Consider the following 24,647-nt stretch of genomic DNA (forward strand, 5'->3'; position numbering starts at 1 on the left):
AATTTTGCCATAAACTTAAAGTAGTCCTTCTCCATTTGTGGCTTTCTTTCTAGTGATCGTATAAAGTTCCTAAGTCGGTTCAGGACGTATTTCCTATTATTCAGAAAACTTATGTCGTTGGTTTTGAGGGGTAAAGGCAATTCTCAGTTTCCATTCTCATTTTTTCGCGTGTTTGACGCCATGACTTCGAGAAAACGTCAATCTTAGATTGATACTGCAGGTTCGTTATAACGATCTGTATTTTGATAAACGTGAGTCTCGTCTTGTGACGCCGATGAAGGATCTTTGATGAAGAAGGTGTTGGGACAGGATACAAACTCGTGTCGCATAACTGTAGAAGATTTTGATTCTTTCTGATGTTGAATGTAGAGGATTCTTGAACGTTTAGATGCTACGTCTGGATTATGGTACACAGTACGATAAACGTGAATAGGACCTCCATTTCGATTAATACATTGGTGCTCGTTTGAAGTGCTTACTTTCAATATCTCTGGGGCATTCCGACCAATCAGCAATTGGATTTCAGCCTCCGGATCGATAGGTGGGATATCTCTAGAAATATCTCTTAGGTGACTGTAACGCTTTGCCAATTCGGGCGTCAGAATTTCACGTTTGTCCTTTGGTATGTGTTCGCATTCGACCACAGTTGGTAGATCTTGACAATTGCCGTCCAAAGACCTGATTCCCAATCCTGCAATTCGACGACCAAACTTTACTTCTCTTGTCACGCTACATGTTGAAAGTAAATACTGCTCTTTTGAACTCTGGATACCAAGTTGATCTACAAGCTAGGGGCTGATCATACATGCATTGCTTTGTTCGTCGATCAAGGCGTAGGTACGAACGACTTTACTTGGTCTATTAGGGTGAAATATATCGACCAAAACGATCTTACTACAGGAAACAGCCCCTCCTGGGATCACACCAACTTTTGTCCGGGCAGAAGTTACTTCATCGTCATTGTTTTGGCGTTTCTCCCTTCTTTGACTTTGTTTTTTCCTTTCTCCTCGCCATCGCTTTTGTTGCCTGTTTCATTTTCGTCCGTGTTTCCTTTTATTCTGCTTTATGAAGTACAGCTAGATGATGTTCGCTGCTGCACTTGGGGCACTTAACCTTTACTTTACATTTAGAAGCGATATGGCCTGGCAGCAAACATCGAAAACACAGGTTCCTCTTCTTGATAAATTTGGTCTTTTCGTCCAATGTTAAGTTGGAAAAGACTCTACAATCTCTGAGGCTATGCCCATGGACTTCGTGATAGTAACAATGTCGTAACTCTTTAGTTTCATCCACGGAACCAGACAGAACAGTATTATGTTTCAGTTTCTTTCTCTCTCGTTGGGATCCAACAATGACGTTTGGATGATTTCTGAGACTCGACTGCTTCTGGACAAATGCTTGAAACTTTGGGTAAGAAGGATAACCTTGCTTCAAATGTTCTGCAACATACTTGTTCCACTTAGCGCAGATAGATTTGGGAAGGTCACTGAAAATTGGGCGCAAGGCATTGGGGTGGTTGAGATATGCTAGATCCGAGAGATAGTCCATTTGTGCTGCTATATCTGCGCAAAGATCAGAGAACATTTGGAGCTTTGCCTTGTCCTCGTTGCTAAATTTGGAAGATTCGTGCAGTTTTGATAAGAAGGCAATTAGTGATGGTTGCTGGATTTCCAAACCTATCTTCTAGTTCGATCCAAAGTTTCTTTAGTAGGCTTCCTGGATTGTTATGTTGTCGTCTACGATAACTATCTGTCGAACGAGTTGTGTCGATTTCGTCAGGCTCAAGATCGTTCAACCATGCTGCTGTCTGCTCCCTCCTGTCTGATCGCGTCTTTGTCTCACTTCCTAATGACTTTAATTCATCGTCGACTATTGATTGTTCTATTGAATCCAACTTCGCTTTCGCAATCGCTTCAATCTTCTTCGCTTCCACTACCGCAATATTGTGATCGTATTGAGCCTCTGCTGTTAATCGACGACACACTTCTTCTGCTTCTGCTCGTCTTCTCATTAATTTTACTTGCAATCATCCTTTCGTAGTCTGCCAGTTCTTTAGCAGCTGCTGCGTCGGCAAGGGCCTTTCTTCGTTCAGACTTCATGGACGTATGAGAATGGCTTGTAACTTCAGACTTCATTGATATATGAGAACGATGTCTAACGGTTATAGTGTCTTTAACAGAGTTCTGAGCTATCTTGTTTAATCGACATAATCTGGTAACTGCCTCCTGTATAACTTCGTCTAATGTCAGAAGAAACTTTTCTACCGTAGAATTTACTGTTTCTTTAACTTCGCTTGCATCACCCCATTTATCCTGAAGCCATAGTTCTTTTAAGTTCTGAGCTACATTTTCAAACATGTTTTTATTATTCTTCACTTCATTAAGCGCTTCAGTTATTTCGGCGTGTTTGTTATTGTTGAATGTTTCATAAAGTTTATCAATAGCTCTTTGCAGCCCTTTTGTCTCCTTATTGAAAGCTGTTGTCCTGTTAACGAGCTCGTTATGAAATAGAATAGAATAGAATATATTTTGCACACAAAAGATACAACAATTTTCTACAAAATTAATAAGCTTTTTTATAACAGTAGTATTATGTGCATAACCACCTATAAGTAACCTTAAGGGCTAATCGAGACAGGTGGTTATTTTTATAGTAGTATATTTACAGTAAGCAGTTATTAATCTGAAGTGTACACAAGATGGCAAAATTAGTATTTAGAATTAAACATAGATATATTCAGAAATTCTAAAGCAAGCAACCAAATAAATAAAGCTTCTTTTTGAACAAGCTTAAACTTAATATTTTTTTCAACTCTACATCAATATTATTCCAAACTTTACTGCCCGAAAATTTAATATTAAAGATACCATAATTTGTGCGAGCTAAAGGTAAAGAATATGAAGACTTTGATGCAAGCCGCGTATTATAAATTATGTTTCGTATTAATTAAAGTAAAGAAGTTGTCAAAAGCAGCTGGAAGTCTACCCCGGTAAAACTGGTATATAAACTGTGCAGTATGAAACTTAACAATATCTGCGAATTTTAACAGTTTATCTTTTTTAAAATGAGATGCCATATGTGCCAAGTAAGGCAAAAAATTCATTATGCGAATAGCTTTCTTTTGCAGAATGTATAAAGGCTTGATATTGGTCCAATATGTATTTCCCCAAATTAATACACCATAAGTAAAATACAAATATATTAATGAATAATAAAGTTGAATAAGGATACTTTTTATGAGAAAATGTCGAAGTTTCAATAAAATACCAATTCCTCGTGATATCTTTTTGCATAGTTCATGAACATGCTCTTTCCAGTTCAAATTAGAATCAATAATTATACCCAAGTATTTAATACTATTTTCTTGCCTAAGAATATTATCATTAATCAGAAGGCTAATAGAATAATTAACCTTTTTCTGCGAAGGATGAAAAATTACAAAATTAGATTTTTCCACATTTAGAGTTAATTTATTAGCGCATAACCACTGATTGACCTTGCATAATTGCTCATTCAAATGTGATTCGAGAAATTGGATGCTCCTATGCGCAAAAAATAAGTTTGAATCGTCAGCAAAAAGGTGAAAATCCAAAGAATCTGAACATTTATTAAAATCATTTATATGAATTAAAAAAAGGAGAGGCCCCAAGACAGAACCTTGAGGAACTCCATGAGTAAGTAACTGTTTGCTAGAAGACACATTGCCAAGTGAGACAAATTGGTATCTATCTGAGAGATAGGAGCGAAACCAGTCTTTCACTATTCCCCTTATGCCATAATACTCAAGTTTCTTTAATAAAATTTCATGATCAACAGTATCGAATGCTTTGATAAAATCAAGGAATATTCCACAAGAGTACATCTTTTCTTCAATTGGCTTTTGAATTTTGTTAGTAATGAGCAATGCAGCATGATCAGTTGAGTGGTTTGCACGAAAACCAAATTGACCAGAATAAAATAATTTGTTTTTATCAAAAAAATTAATAAGTCTTTTATACATCAATTTTTCAAGAATTCTGTTAAATACAGAAAGTAAGGAAATTGGACGGTAATTTGAAAGAACAGTACTAAATCCTTTTTTAAAAACCGGAATGACTTTTGCGGTTTTAAAATTACTTGGAACAATACCAGAATTAAGTGAACAGTTGTATAAATAAGACAAAGGTTCAGACAATACAAATTTAAGCAGCTTTAGTAACTTGATTAGAATACTAAATGGTCCGGTAGATTTGTTACAACACAAATTATCAATTTCTTGTTCAACTTCCAGTGGCGTAGTTGAATAAAGAGCAAAGCTATTTTGAATAGGTGAATCTAAAAATGTATCAAATGGCAAATTTGATAAGGGTATAGACTGGGCAAAATTTGCTCCAACACTGGAAAAATAAAGATTGAAAGCATTAGCAATTTCAATACTATTTGTTATTTTCTGGGATTTTATTACCACTGTAGTTGGAATATTAACATTTTTGTTCTTTAACGTTACTATTTGTTTTATCCCCTGCCAAGTTTTCTTAATATTGTTGGAATTACTTTCAAAATGTTTAGCATAATGTGACTTTTTACTTAGTAATATCAGATGCTTCAATTTATTTCTATATGATTTGTATTTAGAAAAATAGTAGGCATTTTTTGATTTCATGTATACAGGGTGTATCAAAAAAATGTCATAAATGTAAAATTTCCGTTTTTCAGGATATTTTGCTGAATTTGGCAAATTTTTGTGTTCCTAGAGATAGTTCAGACTTATCTGGTATACCTAGGCCAAGTTTGGTTTTTCATTAACAAAATTATGTTACCGGGGGGGTGGTTCCTTTCTACTGATATTGAGAGGGCTTGCGCGCGAAAATGTGAAGCTGAAATTGAGATATTATTTAGCTGTCTAAAAGTAGGAAAGCTTTTTAATAAACTGTCAAAGTTTCATGAAAAATAATGCAAACTGGGAGCAACGTGCGACCCCTAAAAGTGACAAATATTTCATTGCGCGCAGTGGATTAAATGCATCGTTGATTTTAGCGTGACCGATCTCATGCAAGGCTGGGCAAATGAATAAATTAAACCGAGAAACTGAACAAGAAGACGAAGCGATTTTATAACAAGATTTTTATTCTTGATGTTGATCCTCAACATTTCCACCATTTCTTTCTAAGCAAACTGCAGCTCGTCTGAGCATGGTAAACACTGAACGGCGAACCACATTTGTCTGTCCTGCCTCAAATTATCCATTTCGTTTGAAATTCTTTCTTGCAAATCTCCTACGCTACCACCGGCAAATCTAGGCGAATGGGCAGACAAATGGTTCGCTGTTCAGTGTTTAGTATGCTCAGACAAGCCGCGGTTTGCTTAGAATGAAATGGTGGACATGCTGAGGATTAACATCACGAATAAATCGCTTTGTTTTTGTGTTCAGTTTCTCGCTTTAATTTACTTATTTGCCCACCTTGTATGAGATCGGTCATGCTAAAATCAACGATGCATTTAATCCACTGCGCGCAATGAAATATTTGTCACCTTTAGGGGTCGCGCGTTGCTCCCAGTATGCATCATTTTTCCAGAAACTTTGACAGTTTATTAAAAAGCTTTCCTACTTTTAGACAGCTAAATAATATCTCTTAACAGCTAAATTGTATCTTTAAGGACATCTGCCCCTTGGACATCTGCCCCTTGGACTTCTGCAACATACCATCCAGGGTGCCATCCAGAGTCTCCAATTTCATCTTTATCCCAACGAACTCTTATAGGGGTGCCAACTTCGAAAAAAACGTTGTATTTAGAATCATCTTGGCCTGCACAGAGATGAGTAAAATTTTCCACCGACGATGGTAAACTTACACAATCTGTATTATTTTTGTACATGTTGATTCTAATAATGTACTGTTGAAGAGGCTCAAATAAGATGTGTAGATCACTTGGGCATTCGGTATTTTCTGGTACTGGTACAGATGACTTGTGCTTTAGATTGATTTCGTTTTTTTGAATACGTTGAACATCGGTCGTTTCTAAAAAGTGCTTTTTTACTTGTTCTGATATAATTTTTTTAGCAATATTTATGGTATTTATCACAGCCTTCGCCTGGTTAGATGAACCCAAATAATGGCGGGCATGCCTTAAAAGAAAGACGCGTAACACCAAATTCATCTTTGCTGCCGCATATGGAGGGTGAATGAGATTTTAAAATATACTTTAACGAAGCTACCGATAATTTTTAAAATATAAACATATTCCAAGCCCAGCGGGAGAAACTTTCAAAAGTATCTTGCGTGACTGCTGCATGAACAGATTATTGTCCGGTGATCTGTACATAATATCAGTGGTAAGATGCGGATGACTTTCAAGTCCACCCATCATTTCTTCGGTACCATAGTTGAATATTTCTTCCAAAACCATTTTGAGCTGTGGCAAAATATCTGCAATTAATGCCCTTCCACGCATTTCACATCGAAGTTTGATAGTCTTCTCTGCTGTTCGTTTGTCAAATCATTGACAGTTTGCGAAGTACGTTCAAGGCATACAAATTCATGGAGTTTATAATTTAGTTGATGCTCGGCGTTACGGATAGAAGAAGGATTTTTAATATTTGGCATTTTTGCAGTGTGCTTTACACTTGTTGTTCTTGCGAACAATCCTTTGATAAGGTCTCTGTCTTTTTTGGTATCCGCAAATCTTACAGCTGTTTGCAGTATGTCACTGACATTCCTCGCTACATGTTCCTTCTACATCCTCTCTTCTTGTGCACTAACTTTTAAAAAAATTTTATCAAATCTTTGCGCAACCTGAACAGGATCGTACTCTCTGTTTTCAACAAGATAACAAGTGCCTTTAAAAGTAAATCTGAATTACATTTAAATAGCGTTTAATTTTTTTAAAAATTTCCGAAGACATTTTCCTTCGTTTTGAATTTTTTTCATTCATATTCGCTTAATGAACAAACCACCAATTTCCTGCGTTGGTACGAAATGACCGTGGCGTAAAATATACTCACCTACTTTAATCATCTCAAGTTTTGTCTTTATTCAAACTAGGGATTTTTTCTCGCACTCATCTTTTAAAGTATGTATATTTTCCTCCATTGTTCCTTTCAGCTTTTCCGACATGCACAACTTTCAGCTTACATTCTTTTTTGCTAGCCGACCCCGACGTTTATACCAAGAGTGAGACAAATTGAAAGAAATAATATTGCAATCTTTCTTCAGTTATGAGTTTATTGTTTGTGGCTGTTCTATTTGACATTTATACCAGTAATGAGACATATTTATAAATGGTAGAATACCTGGAGGTTTCTCCATGTCAACTTCAGGTGATGATTCTGTTGATAAACAACACAAATTATGGGATTCTGGATGCGTTGTTGACCCTGCATTTTCATTGTTTTCACATTCGTGATCTGGTTTGGCTGCTTGAGGCGATGATGGTATAAAACTGGAAGGTAAATCTTTAGCATTTTCTACTACAGCTTCTGTTTCACACACTTATAGCATTGAGTTTAAAGATTCAGTTTTTGACGGCAAACCTATGATTTGATACTCGTACCACTGACATGAAAGCTCTCTAAATGGAAGAATGGCTGCACATTGCTCCTTGTCTGCTTTGAATGACGGTGGTGTCGAGGAAAGAATAGAATTATTAACTGTTACATTAGTATTATTTTCACACTTGTGCCTCGCCGTATCTGCCAGAGAAGATGATTCGGAAAAAATATCTTCTGCTTTTTCTGGTACAGATTCTACATTAAACACTGAGAATGTTGACTCTGACATGAATGAATTTCGAGATATTGTGCGTAAAGATTCAGTTGCCATTTCTTTTTCCTTGGAAGCTGCCTCAACGCTATACCAGTTTTTCGACAAAAGAGGAAATATCAGATGACTATGTGGGGCAGTCTTTGTTGCCCTTTTCAAATTATGGGAGTTTGGAATATCTTCTGATTTTCTTTTATTTTGTCCTTCATTAAGATAGAGAGAGGTGGTCGCTGTAGATGTGTTGCTAAATTGCACTGATCTTGGCCTTTTGCTAAAATGTCCCCGAACAATTTCCCGTTTACTTTTCGGTACCAGATAAGATTTTTCTCTGTTTGTGCTATTAACAAGGGGCGGATCAGATTTTTCTCCAGATGTTTTGGTGATTGGTGGAAAATCGTGGGTACTGTTGATGTCGTAAGTAGGATTTACCAGCCTAACTAGGGTGATTCGGTTGAAACATAGATCCAGCCCGATTGTCGAAATTGCTGTCTCTAGTCCACATTATATACAATGAGTCACTTTCATAGTCACTGTGAACTTGTCTTGGATGAATACAACTGTGAAATAGTGGACGAATGCCATGGCAAACATCTGGATAAATGCTGTAAATTTTGCATCTAAGAACAGACGCCAGTGCATGCACCTGCACCAGACCATTTCTGTAACACACATTGTTGCATTGCCTCATTTTTTATGGCAGCCACATGATCTGTTGCATCATTTTTGTCTTCTGATTAAGAAACAACAAATCTTGAATTCTTGCAAAAGTTCATATTTTTGTTGCTGTATCTATAAGTGAATAATAATGTTAGTTTGCACGTCATTAAACTAATTTCAAATCAAGTTTGTTCGCTATGTTCACGAGAACTAGATGTATTAGATTAGTACTAGCTTGACTAAAACGATTCTCAACAAAACTGAGTTTGTGGTTGAATTTTATACTAAATTCAAGCTTATATAGTACATATAATAATATACATAGCATATATATGTTTGGGAAATTGAGGATAAATTGATTTTGTAATTAAACATGATATTATTTTCATCCTAGAATTATTTTGAAATCAGTATATCTCAACTTTCAAACACAATGTTTACAGATGTTTTATATGTAAGAACATAGTTTAAAACGTTTCGCGAAGAGTTTGTGGTTGAATTTTACATTAAATTGAAGCTTGTATTCCCATTGTTTAACTGTCCATGGTATTACGTATAATATTTTATTCAGCTGTCATAAAAGATTTCCAAAGAAGGACGAATTTGGGGGTTTCCCCTGCGCCACCTATGCCAGTATGCTATGAATCAGTTATTAAACTCGTCAGTTAATATAAAATGATGGAAGCTTGTTGCTCCTTATACTTTCTAAAACTCTGTTTTCTCGCTTTGTGAGAGGGTTTCGTATTAGAAGTTGACTTAGGGCAAGTCTAGTTGCTCCTTTAAATCAATAGTTGGTGGAATTTGCACCTTTATTGTAATTTGAAAGACCGAAATGGCGAAAGCAACACAGTCAAATTATGAGGTCAAAATTAAATAAAACTCTATTATTATATAATAGGCAGTGTTTTATCAGCGAATCCGCCTTTATACAGTACAGTGATTCGTATTGTTCATATACAGTACTGTGCAAAAGTTTTAGGCCCCCAGTCAAATTTTCACTTGTTAGTAAAATTCATGGTATTGCAAGACATGCTTGGTAGAAAGACTTGCAGTGGTCTTGCACTTGGTACAGCCACCATGAGAGACCATTATTGCAGCAAAATGCCCAGTCATTGACCTAACAAGCTTGTTTGTTACATCTGGATCAACAGCCTCATGTGATGTGAAAATGGTCTCTTTGATTCTTCTACATGTCGAGATGGTCTTCTATCTGACCTCTTCCTCACTTATTCCCAAAAATGTTCAATGAGGTTTATGTCAGCAATCTCTTATAGCCCTGGGCTGGTCAATATCACTTTCTTTCAGGCTCTTTTCTGTATGACATGGTACCCCATCTTACTGGAAGATATAATCTCCACCACAAAGCCATCTCATCTATTAGGAAAATTCTAGATACAAGCCAAACATACCATTTTCCGTATCTAGTCGAAAATTTACGATCTTGGGACTTTCTTAAAGGTGGAGAGAGCTTTGCGGTTGAGACTTTATCTTTGAAAAAGATAGGGCACCATGTGACAGAGAAAAAAGCCCCACAGAAAGAAATATCAATCAGTACAGGGCAACGAAAGAATTCTCACCTAAACCTGTTTGAATATCTTTGGGAATAAGTGAGGAAGAGGTCAGATAGAAGACCATCTCGACATCTGGAAGAATCAAAGAGACCATTTTCGCATCATGTAGGCTGTTCATCCAGATGTAACAAACAAGCTTGTTGGGTCAATGACTGGGCATTGTGCCCCAATAATGGTCTTTCATGGTGGCTGTACCAAGCACAAGACCACTACAAGTCTTTCTACCTAGTATGTTTTGCAATATCAATCAATAACAATTGACTGTAAAACTAAAGCCTGGTTTTCACCACTCGCAGATAGACGCCGATGCTTGGCGATGCTGACTTGGTAGGAGTCGGCAAGTATCGCAATCTGTCGGTTCTTCATGTATTTTGGACAAGAAGGCGGGGGAAATTAGAAGAACACTGGGTTTGAAATTAGGATCATTAGCATTTTACGATTGTCGGTGAAGTCCATAGATGCGGTTTTAATTGTTTTATCAGTCCCAGCCTCTCTGTGACAAACGCCAATCGTTAATCAAAAACAATTTTTTGTTTTGCTACGATCGTTGGGGACTGTCGCAGATGCATTATGATGAGCGGTTTTCACCAATTGCGATCCTCTGCATCTGTAATTTTGATGTCGGCGAGCATCGCCAACTATCTGCGACTGATGGAAACCAGGCTTAAAGCTTATTAATTTTTATAGTAAAGAAAACAGTCGCCTTTTCGCTTACCTTGGATGATGAGCGTAATAATTTTAATTTAGGAAAAGTTCTGCCGCTTTTAAAAGGTGCAGGGGAGCACTCAGATGTTCATCTCCTATCATTAAAACAGAGCCAGAGTTTAATAAACAATTTCCATCTGACTTCACTTGCACAGGTATCCGTTTCTCCGGGAATGTCTTCGGGCAGGAGAAATTCGGAAAAACGATCTCCGAAAGTTGATGACCAAGTATACCAACTTGGTATAAATGGTCGATACCTCTGTGCTATTTTTACGCAGGTATCTAGGCGATTACTTAGCATTGCATTTTTGAGCAAATTTAAATCTGCTGTTGTTGGCGATAATGAGCCCATCCTACAGGCTACAGTACGTCTACAACGCCAACAAATGTATGAATTTAAGCAAGAAATTTCTATAAATCGCAGTAGTACAGTCTACAGATACAAATGAGATTTTATATAACTTTAACTAGTTTACTAATATATTCCCACGCTTTTTGTTCTTGGTATCAGTAAACGCGCGGTCAAATTTTCCAAATTTGCAACCCAAAAGTGTACAGATTTGTCAGCCAACGTCAGGCCTGTTTACCGTTTTATACACCGTACTGTGCCAAATACATTAAAAAACAATGGATGTGGCATTTTAGCTCATTATCAATTATGATCTTTATGTTTTGGCACATGCTGTGAAGTATGGTGTATAAAAAGCAAGGGTGGGTAGTAGCGAAGTAGTTGTATTTCGCGAACTACAATTTTCAAGTAGCATGTAGTTTTAAACTACTTATTTAAAACAGTAGCTGTAGTTATATATAAGGATTTTTTAAGAAGTTTGGGCTGAAAATCTCCAGATTCTATGTAAACAGCGAATTGCTTTTCGCTACTACTGAAGTATTAGTTAAAATTGTTAGCAACTTGATAGAATAGCATGAGACTGATCGGCACGGTTTGCTTAAAATCACTACTCAATAGTCCATGCGCACTCCTGAACACTGTAGTGCTTAGCTAAAAAATGTTGCTTTGCCTTTGCGTAGAGAATATCAGAAGTTCATAATTCATAGCAATCAATCAGGAGCTTTGTTTACAAAACAGGCTTGTGAGTGAAATTCTGACTGGCAATCAATGCTGGCAATCAATGCTGGGAATAGACCAATCCCCCTTTAATATAATTTAATCAACATTTTTATATCTACAAGTTTGGACAAAGATTTATCACAGCTTGAAAAGAGCATAATAAAATTAGTAATATCCCAAAATGTTGTAAAATGCGGATAGCTGTGCGAAATTTGCAATTTTCAGTCATTTTGTTGCACGGCTTTATCGTAGCCTATATTAACCACATTTTACAACATTTTGCGACAAAACTTTCAAATAATACTACTTTTGTAATGCTTTCAAGCTGTGATAAAATCTTTTTCTAAACATGTGGAGATAAAAAATTTTGATTAAAGGGGGATTGGTTCACTATTTCGAAAAATTCAAAACAAACATTAAACGCTAAGTTTCTTTCAGATTCGCCGAATTCCTTACATCGAATTATTCCCTTTGCAATCAATAACAAACTAGTTCTCCAATGCATAAAATTCTTATTAGTTCCCCAGAATACATAAAATTCCTATTTTTGTAGAAAGAAATTGGATTATAAATGTTAGGTTAAAGCAACCTATGCGTAGAAATCAATACATGATCAGTAATCTGTGACATGACAACACCTACGAGTTTATTAAATATTCAACAACAATTTTTACTTTCTAGTCCTAAAAGTAAACTCAGGTTAATGTTAAAAGTTCTGAATATAGAAATCCCATGTAGGTCGCAAAAATGCAAACAAACAACAAAATGTTAGAAACACAATATGAAAACAGTTCATGGTTCAAAACAAAACGGAGTCACTTATTTCGTGGCCGAGTCAATGTTGGTTGAGAGATCTTTGATTGTTGTCATGCTAGCTTTCAGATTTTTGGGCATTGCGTCTTGTGCTTTTTTCAGTTCTGTCAGATGGTATTTCTTTCTGTCTACAAACAGCTTTCTTTTCTTGGCTTCGCTCGGTTCTTGAAATCGTACCAGACTTTCATTTTCTTTTGCCAAGAATTTCTGGGGCTATGTTTGTTGTACTATTCATTTACGATAGTAAAGCCTCTTCTTCCAGCAGCAAAGTACTCTTGTGCTCTCTCCATGCTATTTCAATTGACTTTGCTACCTGGCCTTTTGATTTTGTCCTGTCCTTGGAACGTTTTTCGCTTCATCGTTCCAAAATAACCTACGGTTTTTCTCCATGCCTTTCGCCTTAGCGATCTGTTCTTCCGTGTATACTTTCACGCCTTATATTTCCCACACGGTTGGCAACCGAAGGAAGCACTTGCTTGTGGGGACTGCCTTTTCAAACGACGCGTCCCCAGTTGACTCAGATACGCTTTCATTTTTGCTTGTAAGATGATCTCTTGATAATGTTGATAATGGGGACTTTGTCTGCAAGCTGTGCTACAGAAACAACTTTGGTGACATCCTCATCATGTGTATTAATTTGCTGGCCTGCTTTTTGCCTATTAAAATTGGACTTATTTCGAAGTCTTCTTCAATTTCACGTCTTAGATTTGCAAGGGACAACTCAGTGTCAAACGCTGGAATGATCCCAATTGTCTTGATGATCTGGAATGATCCCAAAAACTTCATAGATGCCATATTCGGCATATTGTTTATTTTTTGTTCCTTGGCTACTTTTTGGCCTTGTTTCACTTAGCCATTTCCAAAGATCCAGAGACTCAAATTTTTAAAAATTTTCCACTTTCTCCATCATCCACTTTCTATCTCGATCAGAAATATATAAATATTTGGTCAACATATAGACTTGCTCCAACTCATAGTAATAGTAGTTCCTTCCATTCAGATGTCTTACTAAAGAAAGTGCCATGGGTACGCCATCCAGCTTTTTTTTGACCTCTTTTGAAAAAAAGTGATTTGGCAAGTTTTGGCTACTTTTCAAACCATATTTGGCTCCAAGCATGCGCTGGAGCCTTGTTGACCCCTGGTACAAATATATTATTTCCGGCTGTCACTGCACAGTGTGCACAGGCTAGTAAAATACTGCGTCTGCAAGCAACGATACTGTATCACAATAATGTGTCAGACCTTGTTTTTAAGAAACGTCTATACTAAAGAAGTCATCGCATTTGTCAAGGACATTGATTTAAGATCTCCCTTGCAAAAGTTGCGTTTGAGAATAAGCTGTGAAATCACTTCACTATCAGACAATGTATTTGAGTTCATTGTCCCTGATACAACGATAAAGAGAAAGCAAAGAGATAAACAAGAATATGAGGTCGGTGTCTGTGCAACAAGATCTGCTGATGGGAAATTGTACTTAGATCTAAAACGCGGACGTCCTGTGGGAACAACTGTGCCAATAGTAGATACAGTTGATACGCATACAGATCAACAAGGTGCTAATTTGTTGTGGCATACTATAAACAGCAGGCCATGCAATCGCCCTGATAAAAATAGCGACGGCAGGGAAACATCAAAAACAACAGCGACACAGCGTAACTATCTAAACTTTTACAACGACCAGGACATTGAGGAAACAACAGAAATGTTGGAGAAAGAAAGAAAAATATTCAACAACAGTAAATTACGCAAAATTATCGAGGAAGGCTCTCTACACGATTGGGGCGTTCAGGCTATTCATGGCGTCATTCACCTTCACTGGGTGGTGAAAAAAAACAATATTTTAAAAAATCGTGTAAAGAAAATTATTGCTGGAAGTCGAAGCATAGAAAAGAATGCCACTCCTCAAAAGGAAGTAAAGTTATTGAAAAACCTAGATGAATTAGAAAAACATTTAAACAGTAGTAAGCTCTTTGAATAAAGTTTTGACACAAATAAAAGCGATATAAAATTTATTATTTCACAACGTTTCAATGCTGTATCTCGCACCATTAGTGGCACAAGCTCTGTCACTTATATTATAACTGTTTTACCTTGTTTAAAATGGACACCCTTGTAATGGTCAATTGATTTGACCAGATTGGATTGTGCTACTTTAAGTTTTGTAAATGTCTCCAATGATTTTTCCAGTAATTGACTTTTCCAGTAATTCTTTGCCGTTTTTATTGCCGCTTACTAATTCTGGATATATACGTACATATTCAGCATCAACTAAAAACTTTGCTTTTTCTAATTCAGTTTTGACACAAATAAAAGCGATATAAAATTTATTATTTCACAACGTTTCGATGCTGTATCTCGCACCATTTTCAAGTGATAAAAATACCTTAGTGAAGCATCAATATATTCAATCGTTCACAGCTCATTAACTAATCATGTTCGGATTGTTCTAGAAATTAAAAATTATTAAAAATTACTACATTCTTTCTATGTGCATTAATAAAGAATTTAAAGAAAATGCCAAAAGCCACACATTAGAATATTAAGATAAAAGAGTTAAAAAGTATGTGAATAAAAACTAGTTAGAAACTAATTAAAAAGCTTAGAGCGAATTGAGTATGATTGTGTATTAAGTGACAGGCTCATTTCTCTAATAAACAGCATTTCATACAGTAAGCATTCATATGTACTCTGACACTTTCAGAACTGAAAACTTTTATGATGTACCTCCTTCATATGCCTGCCAATCACCGTATTCTTGTGTTCGTCAATGCGCTGATGCAAGTGTCAGCACGAATAACCCACATAATCTGTGTCACACAGATCACATTTAAATTTGTACACAACGCACTGTTGATTAACAAGTAACGGTTTGGTCTCCGGAACTCTCACCATGCTCATAACTTTCCTACTACAAAATACTGGACGCAACAATAACTCAATGACTAAGCTAAGGTTCTTCAGCTGTCTCTGTGTCATATCAGTTGTTTTTTGATCTTCAAAAGGCAATGTAAAACGAATTACATCCATTTCACATGTTTGCTTCCCAATAGACATATCAGCATTCTCTTGTGGATTTTGATATTAGAGAGGTTAAGATACCCCGGTTCCGGTGTACGGGTACGGGTGAATTACACGTACCCGTTACCGGTAAGACGGGTACGGTTTGCAACTTAAGAATTTTCTTAAATTCCGGGTAAGAACAACACCGGGTAAAAACTGACTATAAAAGTAAATATGTATTACAATATAACTATAGTATTTCGTGTGTTTGTTTTAAAAATAAAAAATATCAAGATGGCGTTCATAAATTATGTTTGCAAACCATTTTTGAGAAGCCTGTACTGTAACTTGTATATAGACTGTATGATAATACAACAATATGAACACCATATTAATACGTAAAATGTATTTTAAGCGTGTTAAAGACACTCACCCTCTTCTTCATTTGTCCTTTAATAAAAAAACTTTGACCACTTTGTCTTTGTAGTTACCCGTTCGTTGTTTACGTGTAGACCGTCGTTTACAACGGGAAAACGGGTAGATATTACAGGTAAATATGCTGACATCAGCGAAAAATGGAAAACAAAATGGCCGTACCCGTACACCAGAACCGGGGTATCTTAACCTCTCTATTGAGCATCCACAAACGTTTTAATAGTTTCATCAACCACTCTGGATGGATACTGAAGTTGATAAAACACTTTCTTAAGGCGTTCACATTCATTCGTAAACAGTTTCCATGAAGAGGACAGCTGAAAAGCTCGATGTAGCATTGTAATTATCAGTGACTTCTTATACTTTCGATCAACGTGACTTTGATAGTGCAGTAGACCAGAATTGGTTGGTTTCACAAACACCCTTGTTTCAATATGATCACCCACTTTCATTGCTTCCATACCGATAAATGGAATTTTCCTATCGATCTCACATTCCATCGTAAACTGCAGTGACGGATGACAGCTATTTAGTATATCCAAAAAAGATTCTGCAGTAGAAAGATTTTGCTGCTTGGTGATGGTGTTATCAACATAACGATGGTAGAAAGCTGGAATGAGATTCTCTTGGATTCTCTTCTCCTCAACTGAGCACATTAAGGTATTGGCCAAGCGGGCGGTGAACCCATTGCCACGCCGTCTACTTGCTGGTAGAGCTTACCATTCAGTTGAAATAGCTGGTTTTTTACTGCTAAATTCAGTAAATTAGCCAGTTCTGATTTCTTTAACTCCAAACCATAGGTCCTGTTAAACCAATCATGATGGAATGCTTTATCCACTAAAATTTGAATGGTTTCATCTACTGGCACATTCGTAAACAGTGACGAAACATCGTATGACATTAATAATTCTCCTTCAAAATTTACATTCCTCAGATCGTTGGCAAAGGCAAGAGCATCATCAACTACATATTGGTTAGTGGAAATAGGTTTGAGCTTCTCATCTAACCATTTTGCAAGCGAATAGTTATAAGTGTTTGTTGTCGAGAGAATAGGACGCATGGCTAATTCACGTTTATGAATTTTCGGAAGTCCATAAAGGTGGGCAAGCCGAGAACATTTTGGACACATTGAATCTGCGATATCTTTATGAAGAATTTTACGAATTGCTTTTGTCAGTTCTCGTTCTCTTTGAAGTAGCGGATGATGTTTAACAGGGCAACCTTTTGATTTTAGACGTTCTCCACTGACAGGATGAAACTTGTCGGTCTGGTTGATCGATGCTTGATTTAGCAGATCAATATATTGACTCTTATCCATGACAACCACCCCTGTACCTTTGTCCGGTTTTGCAATCGACCCAAGGCTTGTTGCATTGATTTAGGTGGTGATGGTCCTTTTCTTTCAACATAATTTAGGGCAATTGAATGTAGCGTGGCTCTTTTAACTCTTTTATCTTTATATTTTAATGTGTGGCTTTTAACATTTTCTTTTAAATTACTTTGCAATTAATGTACATAAAAACAATGTAGAAATTTTTAATAAATTTTAATTTCTATAACAATCCGAACATGATTAGTTAATGAGCTGTGAACAATTGAATATATTGATGCTTCACTAATGTATTTGTATCACTTGAAAATGGTGCGAGATACAGCATCAAAGCATTGTGAAATAATAAATTTTATATCGCTTTGTTGGGGAATTGCCTCCCTCTTTGTCTCGCCCAACAACTCACAAATCATGTTGAGTTTAAAAGATTTAATAAAAAGTTCACAGGTCACGTTGACATTAGATAGGTTGCTCCGTATCGTGTTACACTTCAAGTTGATTTAGCTTCTTAATTCACAGTTCTCGGTTCACAGTTCTTGCAGCTCAGTTCTGTTCAGTGTTCATTGTTCAGTGTTCAGTGTTCATTCAGCTCTAACATACACTGGCTATATTTATAGTAAATTAGTGAGAAGTCATTGCGGTTACATGACGAATATCCGCGCGCAAATTATGTTAATTCATCGTGAAATTCATGTTCTGCTATCGCTGCGCCCTAATGTTGTGGTTGTTAAAGTGACGCAAGTTTATGCTTACGCCGCGGTTTGAAAGCTCTAGACTATTACGCTGCATTTATGTTTATACCATGCACGTATTCGGTGGTTTTAACTAACTCTATGATTATACTAAAATATTTTCTGTTATATATATATATGCTACATTCGTTTGGTTATATATTCCTAGTGTAGTTCTATCCTAATAATTGCAAGTCTCCGACACCCTCCCCCCATATAGCTCGCTAGTCGAGATATATGTATTAAAGGAGACTACTGTCCATATGATTTTATGGTTCACTAACGGATGTCCACCATGCCTAACTCCGAGAGTTTATGACATCTTGGATGCGTTGTCTCGCTGCCACTGCAGCGTCTCTCTTGGGTCTGAATGTTGCAGCATCTGCGTTCAGTGATTGTTTAGTTACCTTCGCTTTTCGGTCGCACGATAGTTCCAAGGGGTACAGATGTGTAGGTGGTCTTTCTAGGAAATTGTTCCCAGCTCGAAGTTTTACTGCCCTCACCACATCGTCGCGTCCCTTGAAAAGCTCGTCAACAATTCCTAATTTCCACTTCGCTCGATTCTTCTCGTCCGATTTGATGATCACCACGTCCCCGATCTTCAGGTTCAACGTTTTAGTCCCTTGAGCCTGGTTATGTCTTTCCCGTAACGCCCGTAGGTATTCTGATGTCCATCGTCGCCAAACAGCATCTTTGCATCTCGATAAGAATCTTGCTCTTTTCCGTAGATCAGGTTTTTCGAGATGATGGGCCTCTAATTCTGGCAAGGTATTAGAGCCGACGAACATCATAGCGTTTGGTGTCAGAGTTGGCATTTGATGGTCTTCCTCGACGTAGCTCAGTGGTCGACTGTTTAGGGTGACTTCTACATCTAGAAGTACTTCCTGCATTTCGTTCCATCGCAAACATCCACCGCCAATTGTTTTCTGTAATGCTCGTTTGACAAGCCCGATCAAGCGTTTAAACTGGCCACCCCACCACGGCGCTCGACTAAGGTTGAACTGCCAACGTATTTCTTTGATAGCCAAAAAGTTTTGGAGCTTTTCATCCCTTTGCACGACGTTCAACCACTTTTCTGCCGCGACAAAGGTTTTGCCGTTGTCTGAATAGATTTTTTCTGGTCTCCCTTTCCTGGCGATGAATCCTTTCAGACTTCTTATGAACTCTTCGGTCGATAGGCTGGCCAATAACTCGACATGGATCGCCCTTGTCAAATTGCAAGCGTACAGCACGATGTACGCTTTCCCTTCGGTCTTGTTTCCTTTCTTGTACCTTAATGGTCCCACAAAGTCTACTCCTATGGTTTGGAATGGGCGACTGCCTTCCGTTCGATCACGTGGGAGCAGACCAGGTACAGGTTGCTCTAGGGCTTTTGCGTGGAATCTGCGGCAACCGTAGCATTTCTTGATCGCTTTTCGAGCGAGTCTGCGAAGCTTCGGGATCCAGTACTTCTTGCGAATGTAAGCCATCATCATTCCTACTCCTCCATGCAGAGTGCGTATATGAGCTTAATCCACCAACTTTGCTGTGAAGGGATGTGTGTCTGGTAGGAATATGGGATAATTTCCTTGGATTCTTCCTCGGCATACCAAAATTCCGAGCTCGTTTGGCTTCAGATTCAATGCCGATCGTTTCTCTTCGTATGTTGCGCTGGTTTGGGCACGTTTGATCCAGAATAATTTCTGCTTTTCGATCTCGTTTGTCGTTAATGGTCCTTTTAGCTTTTGTCTGGGTTGACGGCAGTTGAAAGCAAATCTTGCTACCCATGCACAGATTCTCAACATTTTCCACAAGTTGTATTTCATAAGCATCTCGTCTAGCTCGTTGATGCTCTCCAACGATACTGCCAGTACCTGTTTAACCATCTTCGCTTCGGCGTTGCTTTCCTTGGACGGGGTAGTGGTTATGTCTGCGGGCCAACTCTCTGGAGTGCTGAGCCATGCTGGACCGTTCCACCACAATTGTTTGTTCACTACAGAACCCCCTCTACTTCCCAGGTCAGCTGGGTTTTGGTCGGTTGGTACATGACGCCATTGGATACCGCTGTTCGACTTAATTTTCTGGATTTGGTTGGCAACAAATTGTTTGTATTCTCCCCCGCCGTTGATCCAGTGTAGCGCAACTGTGCTGTCAAGCCAACACGTGCACTGGACAACCGTGATCGGAAATCCATCCAAGGCGTTTCTTACGTTGCTGATAAGGTTAGCAGCCATGTGAGCAGACACCAGCTCCAGGCGCGGAATCGTTAAGCCTTGTTTCGCTAGTCTCGACTTTGCTGCCACGAGTCCTTGGCTAACGCCGGATGGCTGATGGACAACTGCGTACACTGCGCTCGATACACCATCACCACTTGCGTCTCCGAACGCATGCAGCTCTATTGACTCAATATTTTCGTGGAATTTTACCAGTGATCTCTCGGTTGTGACTTGGTTCGGCAGACTTCGTTCCCAGCGTGCCAGATTTTTCTTGGCTTCGCTATCGATCTCCACGTCCCATCCGACCTTCTTCTTGCATACTTCTCGGTAGATAAGCTTCCCTTGCAGGGTATGAGGTGATACCAGTCCTAACGGATCGTATATTCTTGCAAGTTTTTGTAAAGTTCCTCGCTTCGTTGGCTTCGTTGGCTCGCAAGGAATGACTACGCTGATGGTATCAGAAGACTTGTGCCAGGGAAGCCCCAGTAGACTACATTCTCCTCCTTTGGTTGTTCCTAGTTGTTGCTTGGCATAAGTCACTTCGTCCGCTGATTTGTCAGGCGAATCTTCCAGCTCCGGCTCATTTGAATGCCACTTATGTAACGTAAATGTCGCATCATTGAATATCTCTGTCGCGTTTCTTTTCAGTTGCTTGGCTTCTTCGACTGTTGTTCTCCCGCTGATGAAGTCGTCTACGTACATACTCTTCCGTAACTCGCTCACCTCTTCTGGCATTCGCTCCTCCCAGGCGTTAAGGTGTTGTTCGACGACTCCGCCGAGCAGGAATGGAGAGCAGGTAAGGCCAAACAACGCTCGCGTAAATCTTAATGTTTGCAGTTCACTCTGCTCGCGTGGTTTCCAGTGGAACCGTAATGCGTCTCTGTCTGCTTCCTTGATTCTGACTTGCAGGAAGGCTACAGGATGAAAGCGCATTCGGACTAGCACGTCCCACAGACGGTTTTGAAGAGGTGGACCAGCGTTGAGACAGTCGTTCAGGCTTGGCGCGTCTGCGTAGGCTCTCGCTGATGCATCGTAGACAACTCTCAACTTGGTTGACTCCGCTGATTCCCGTATCACTGGTTTGTGGGGTATGTAGAACTCATTTCCGATAGGAGGTTCACATGCGTTCTGAACAATTCCTTCTGTCTTTTGGTCACTGATTATCGCATCATAAGCTTCAAGGAGTTCAGTTCGATTTAGTTTTTGTGTCAGGTTGGAAAGGCGTTGCAAACTCCCAGTCTTGTTGTTTGGAAGGGTAGGGTGGTTGCCTTTCCATGGTAGTCCAGTCTCATACCAGCCTTCTTCACTGCGCACGAGTTGTTCTCGGAATTCTGCATAGACGCTCCTTTGGTCGTGTTCTGGTCGATCTTCCAACCCGAGAACATCCAAACGGCAAAGTTGTTCATAGTCACTTTGGTTTGTTTGTGTGATCAGCAAGGCGGCATAGTCAATCTTGTTACCCTTCGCGATTATTGTCCACCCGAATTTCGTCAGTTCTGCTATGGGCTCCCCCGTCTTTCCTACGCAGGCTGGTTGGTCAGTTTTGATGGAGATATAGTCGCTTGCTCCGATAATCAGGTGGATTGGTAGTTTGGGCTTTTGATCGTTATCGTTCATGGTGACGCCATGAAGGTGGGGGTAGTTGGTAATCAGCTGGTCGTAGTTGGGATTGTCGACATGTAGCAGTTCGGGTTTATCTACTTTGGTTACACTCACGTCCATGTCAAATTGACTGTCTAGCGATTTCACGTTGATGGTGGACAACTCCATATTACGGGTCACGACTCCCAGCATCATTTCTATCCGACGCATCTCTCGTCGATGGTTACGGGTTTTCAAGCAGTTCAACAGCGTAGCAGAAGCGTAAGAACTTCCTGCCCTGGTATCGAGCAGCGCACGACATTTCGTTCCTTCAACATTCACAACTACCACTGGATATACCATTGGGACATGGTTTTCTGCGGCGGTCATTAATTTCTCTCCCTCGGTGGCGGTGGTTTTCCCACAGATAGATGTGTGATGCTTTTCCTGACAGTCCTGGCAGGTCATGGTACTTCTACATTCTGATGCACGATGTTTCGCACCAGTGCAGTTAAAGCAAAGTTTACATTCGGCCAGGAATTTCTTTCGTTCGGTCACGGAGGCTAACTTTGTGCAGTCTTTCGACGAGTGGGTTTTGTCGCCACAATACACGCAGGAACGCCGTTTTCGCTCACCGTCTTTAGCATGGTAGAAGTTTGATCGCCGCATAGTTTGTTTTGGTGGGGACTTGTCGTCATTACTGTTCGTGTTCACGACCGGGTTGATATCTCTTCACTTTTTCAAGGCTATGACCAAGCGTGGCAGGTCCCAATCTTGCCAGCCTTCTTCTCCGCGAACTAAATCCGCTTTAATGCCTTTCAGTTTCTCTAATACGACACGAGTGTTCCCGTTCACCCTCTCGATTTTTCCCAATGTTTGCAAGGACTGTACGTTATGGGATAAGGTCTTATAAAAGTCATTAACTTTTGCTGGACTCGACCCGTTTATCACCGGTAAGTTTATAATCTCTTGGATGTAGGCGTTTACAATCTCGCTTGTCTTCCCGTATTCATTCTTGAGAATGTTCTTCGCTCTTTCGTATCCTTCGGAACTGAAAGTAAACCCTCGACTTCCGATCTCACGTTAGGTTCCAGTAGTTCTCTCAGATAGGCAAACTTCGACACGGTCGGCAGCTCGGTTGCATCTATCTCTACTTCAAAGGTGTTCCAGAATGATAACCATTCCGATAATTTTCCACTGAATTTAGTGATCGACAATTTGGGTAGTTTCACGTTTTTTATCTGAAGCTCCTTGGGGCTCACCACGTCTGATTCCCGCGCCTTTCCGAATTTCATTTGTTGTTGCAAAATGAAGTCCTGGTGTTCTAAGTCTCGTTTACGTTCTTCTTCCTTATGTATACGTTCTAGTTCGATTCTCGCTTTCTCGATCGCTACTTGTTTTTCCGTCTCCGCTCTGATGACTTCGCGCCTTATCGCTTCGTCCCTTTCTCGTTCAATAATTGTCTCGTTGTTCTCAATGTCAGATAACACTTGCTTCAGCTGTTCAATTTTCCCTTTAGCATCGTTCAATTTATTCTCCGTTTCGGTAGCCCAAGTTTCCACATCATCTTCGCTCTCCTGGTTTAGAAATTTCATTTCTTCGATTTCCTCCTTTAGGTCATAAATGCCGTTAATTTTCTTCGTTAGTGATGCTTCGATTCGTTTCAAGGATTCCTTTTCGCGCTTTGTCACGGCGTCGTCAACCTTGGTTACTGTCAGGTTGAGTGTCTTTAATTTCGCAGTTAACTCGTTCAGCTTTGCATCCATTTCTCGCGTTGATTAAGGTCTATTTGTCACAGTTTAATCTCCAGTTGAATTCGCACAATCATGTTCTTGTTAGAATCCCGTCGGAGGTGCCACTTTGTTGGGGAATTGCCTCCCTCTTTGTCTCGCCCAACAACTCACAAATCACGTTGAGTTTAAAAGATTTAATAAAAAGTTCACAGGTCACGTTGACATTAGATAGGTTGCTCCGTATCGTGTTACACTTCAAGTTGATTTAGCTTCTTGATTCACAGTTCTCGGTTAATTAGAAAAAGCAAAGTTTTTAGTTGATGCTGAATATGTACGTATATATCCAGAATTAGTAAGCGGCAATAAAAACGGCAAAGAACTACTGGAAAAATCAATTACTGGAAAAATTATTGGAGACATTTACAAAACTTAAAGTAGCACAATCCAATCTGGTCAAATCAATAGACCATTACAAGGGTGTCCATTTTAAACAAGATAAAACAGTTATAATATAAGTGACAGAGCTAGTGCCGAATGCAACCAGAATCTTGACCGGAATGTTGATCTTTCGGAGAATGAGATGAATTTTCTTGTATCATCAGTAAAAGATTAATTTCTAGATAACATGTAAATTACTGTTTAATACTATATTAAAATAGACAATTACTTTTTGAAGATACTACTATATACTCTAATCAGTTCTAATTTATATACTCTAATCAGTTCTAATCAATTCATATTCATACTATGAATAGAGCGTGTGCAGCAGGGCAGGCATCAAGCGAAAAGTTTCGACGAGACACAGCAGGAATAGAATGAGAACACCCAATGTACATGTGGATAAATTCTATTTGAAATATATACATCACAGACAGAACTATATAATGTTTGATATATTGTACATATGGTATTACATATAATGTTTGATATATTGTACATATGGTATTACTATGGATAGCAAAAATGTTTTTTGTATCACTGCCTAAAATAGACAAAAAGAACTTTGAGAAGTTCGTTTTGTCTATTTTAGGCAGTGATACAAACAATTTTTTGCTATCTATCGATGAAGACGCTGCCACGCAACCTGG

At 38.7% G+C, this 24,647-nt stretch overlaps 2 protein-coding genes across 2 annotated transcripts; both read right to left on the reverse strand.

Annotated features, from left to right (window-relative positions):
• Window positions 1-18,349: 18,349 nt before the first annotated feature.
• On the reverse strand, window positions 18,350-19,525 carry LOC114530161. Its single transcript, XM_028551742.1, has one exon. The coding sequence runs from the start codon at window positions 19,523-19,525 to the stop codon at window positions 18,350-18,352; it is 1,176 nt and encodes a 391-aa protein (XP_028407543.1).
• Window positions 19,526-19,558: 33 nt separating this feature from the next.
• Window positions 19,559-22,015, reverse strand: LOC114530162. The gene has a single exon (XM_028551743.1). The coding sequence runs from the start codon at window positions 22,013-22,015 to the stop codon at window positions 19,559-19,561; it is 2,457 nt and encodes an 818-aa protein (XP_028407544.1).
• Window positions 22,016-24,647: the final 2,632 nt, after the last annotated feature.

Source organism: Dendronephthya gigantea, unplaced genomic scaffold (assembly GCF_004324835.1).
Source record: "Dendronephthya gigantea isolate DGI-Jeju-01 unplaced genomic scaffold, DenGig_1.0 000060F, whole genome shotgun sequence".
NCBI lineage: Eukaryota > Metazoa > Cnidaria > Anthozoa > Malacalcyonacea > Nephtheidae > Dendronephthya > Dendronephthya gigantea.

Excerpts from the sequence above, each read along its gene's own strand:
- LOC114530162 (XM_028551743.1), bottom strand. The coding sequence starts at position 22,015 with ATGGAGTTGTCCACCATCAACGTGAAATCGCTAGACAGTCAATTTGAC.
- LOC114530161 (XM_028551742.1), bottom strand. The coding sequence starts at position 19,525 with ATGATGATGGCTTACATTCGCAAGAAGTACTGGATCCCGAAGCTTCGC.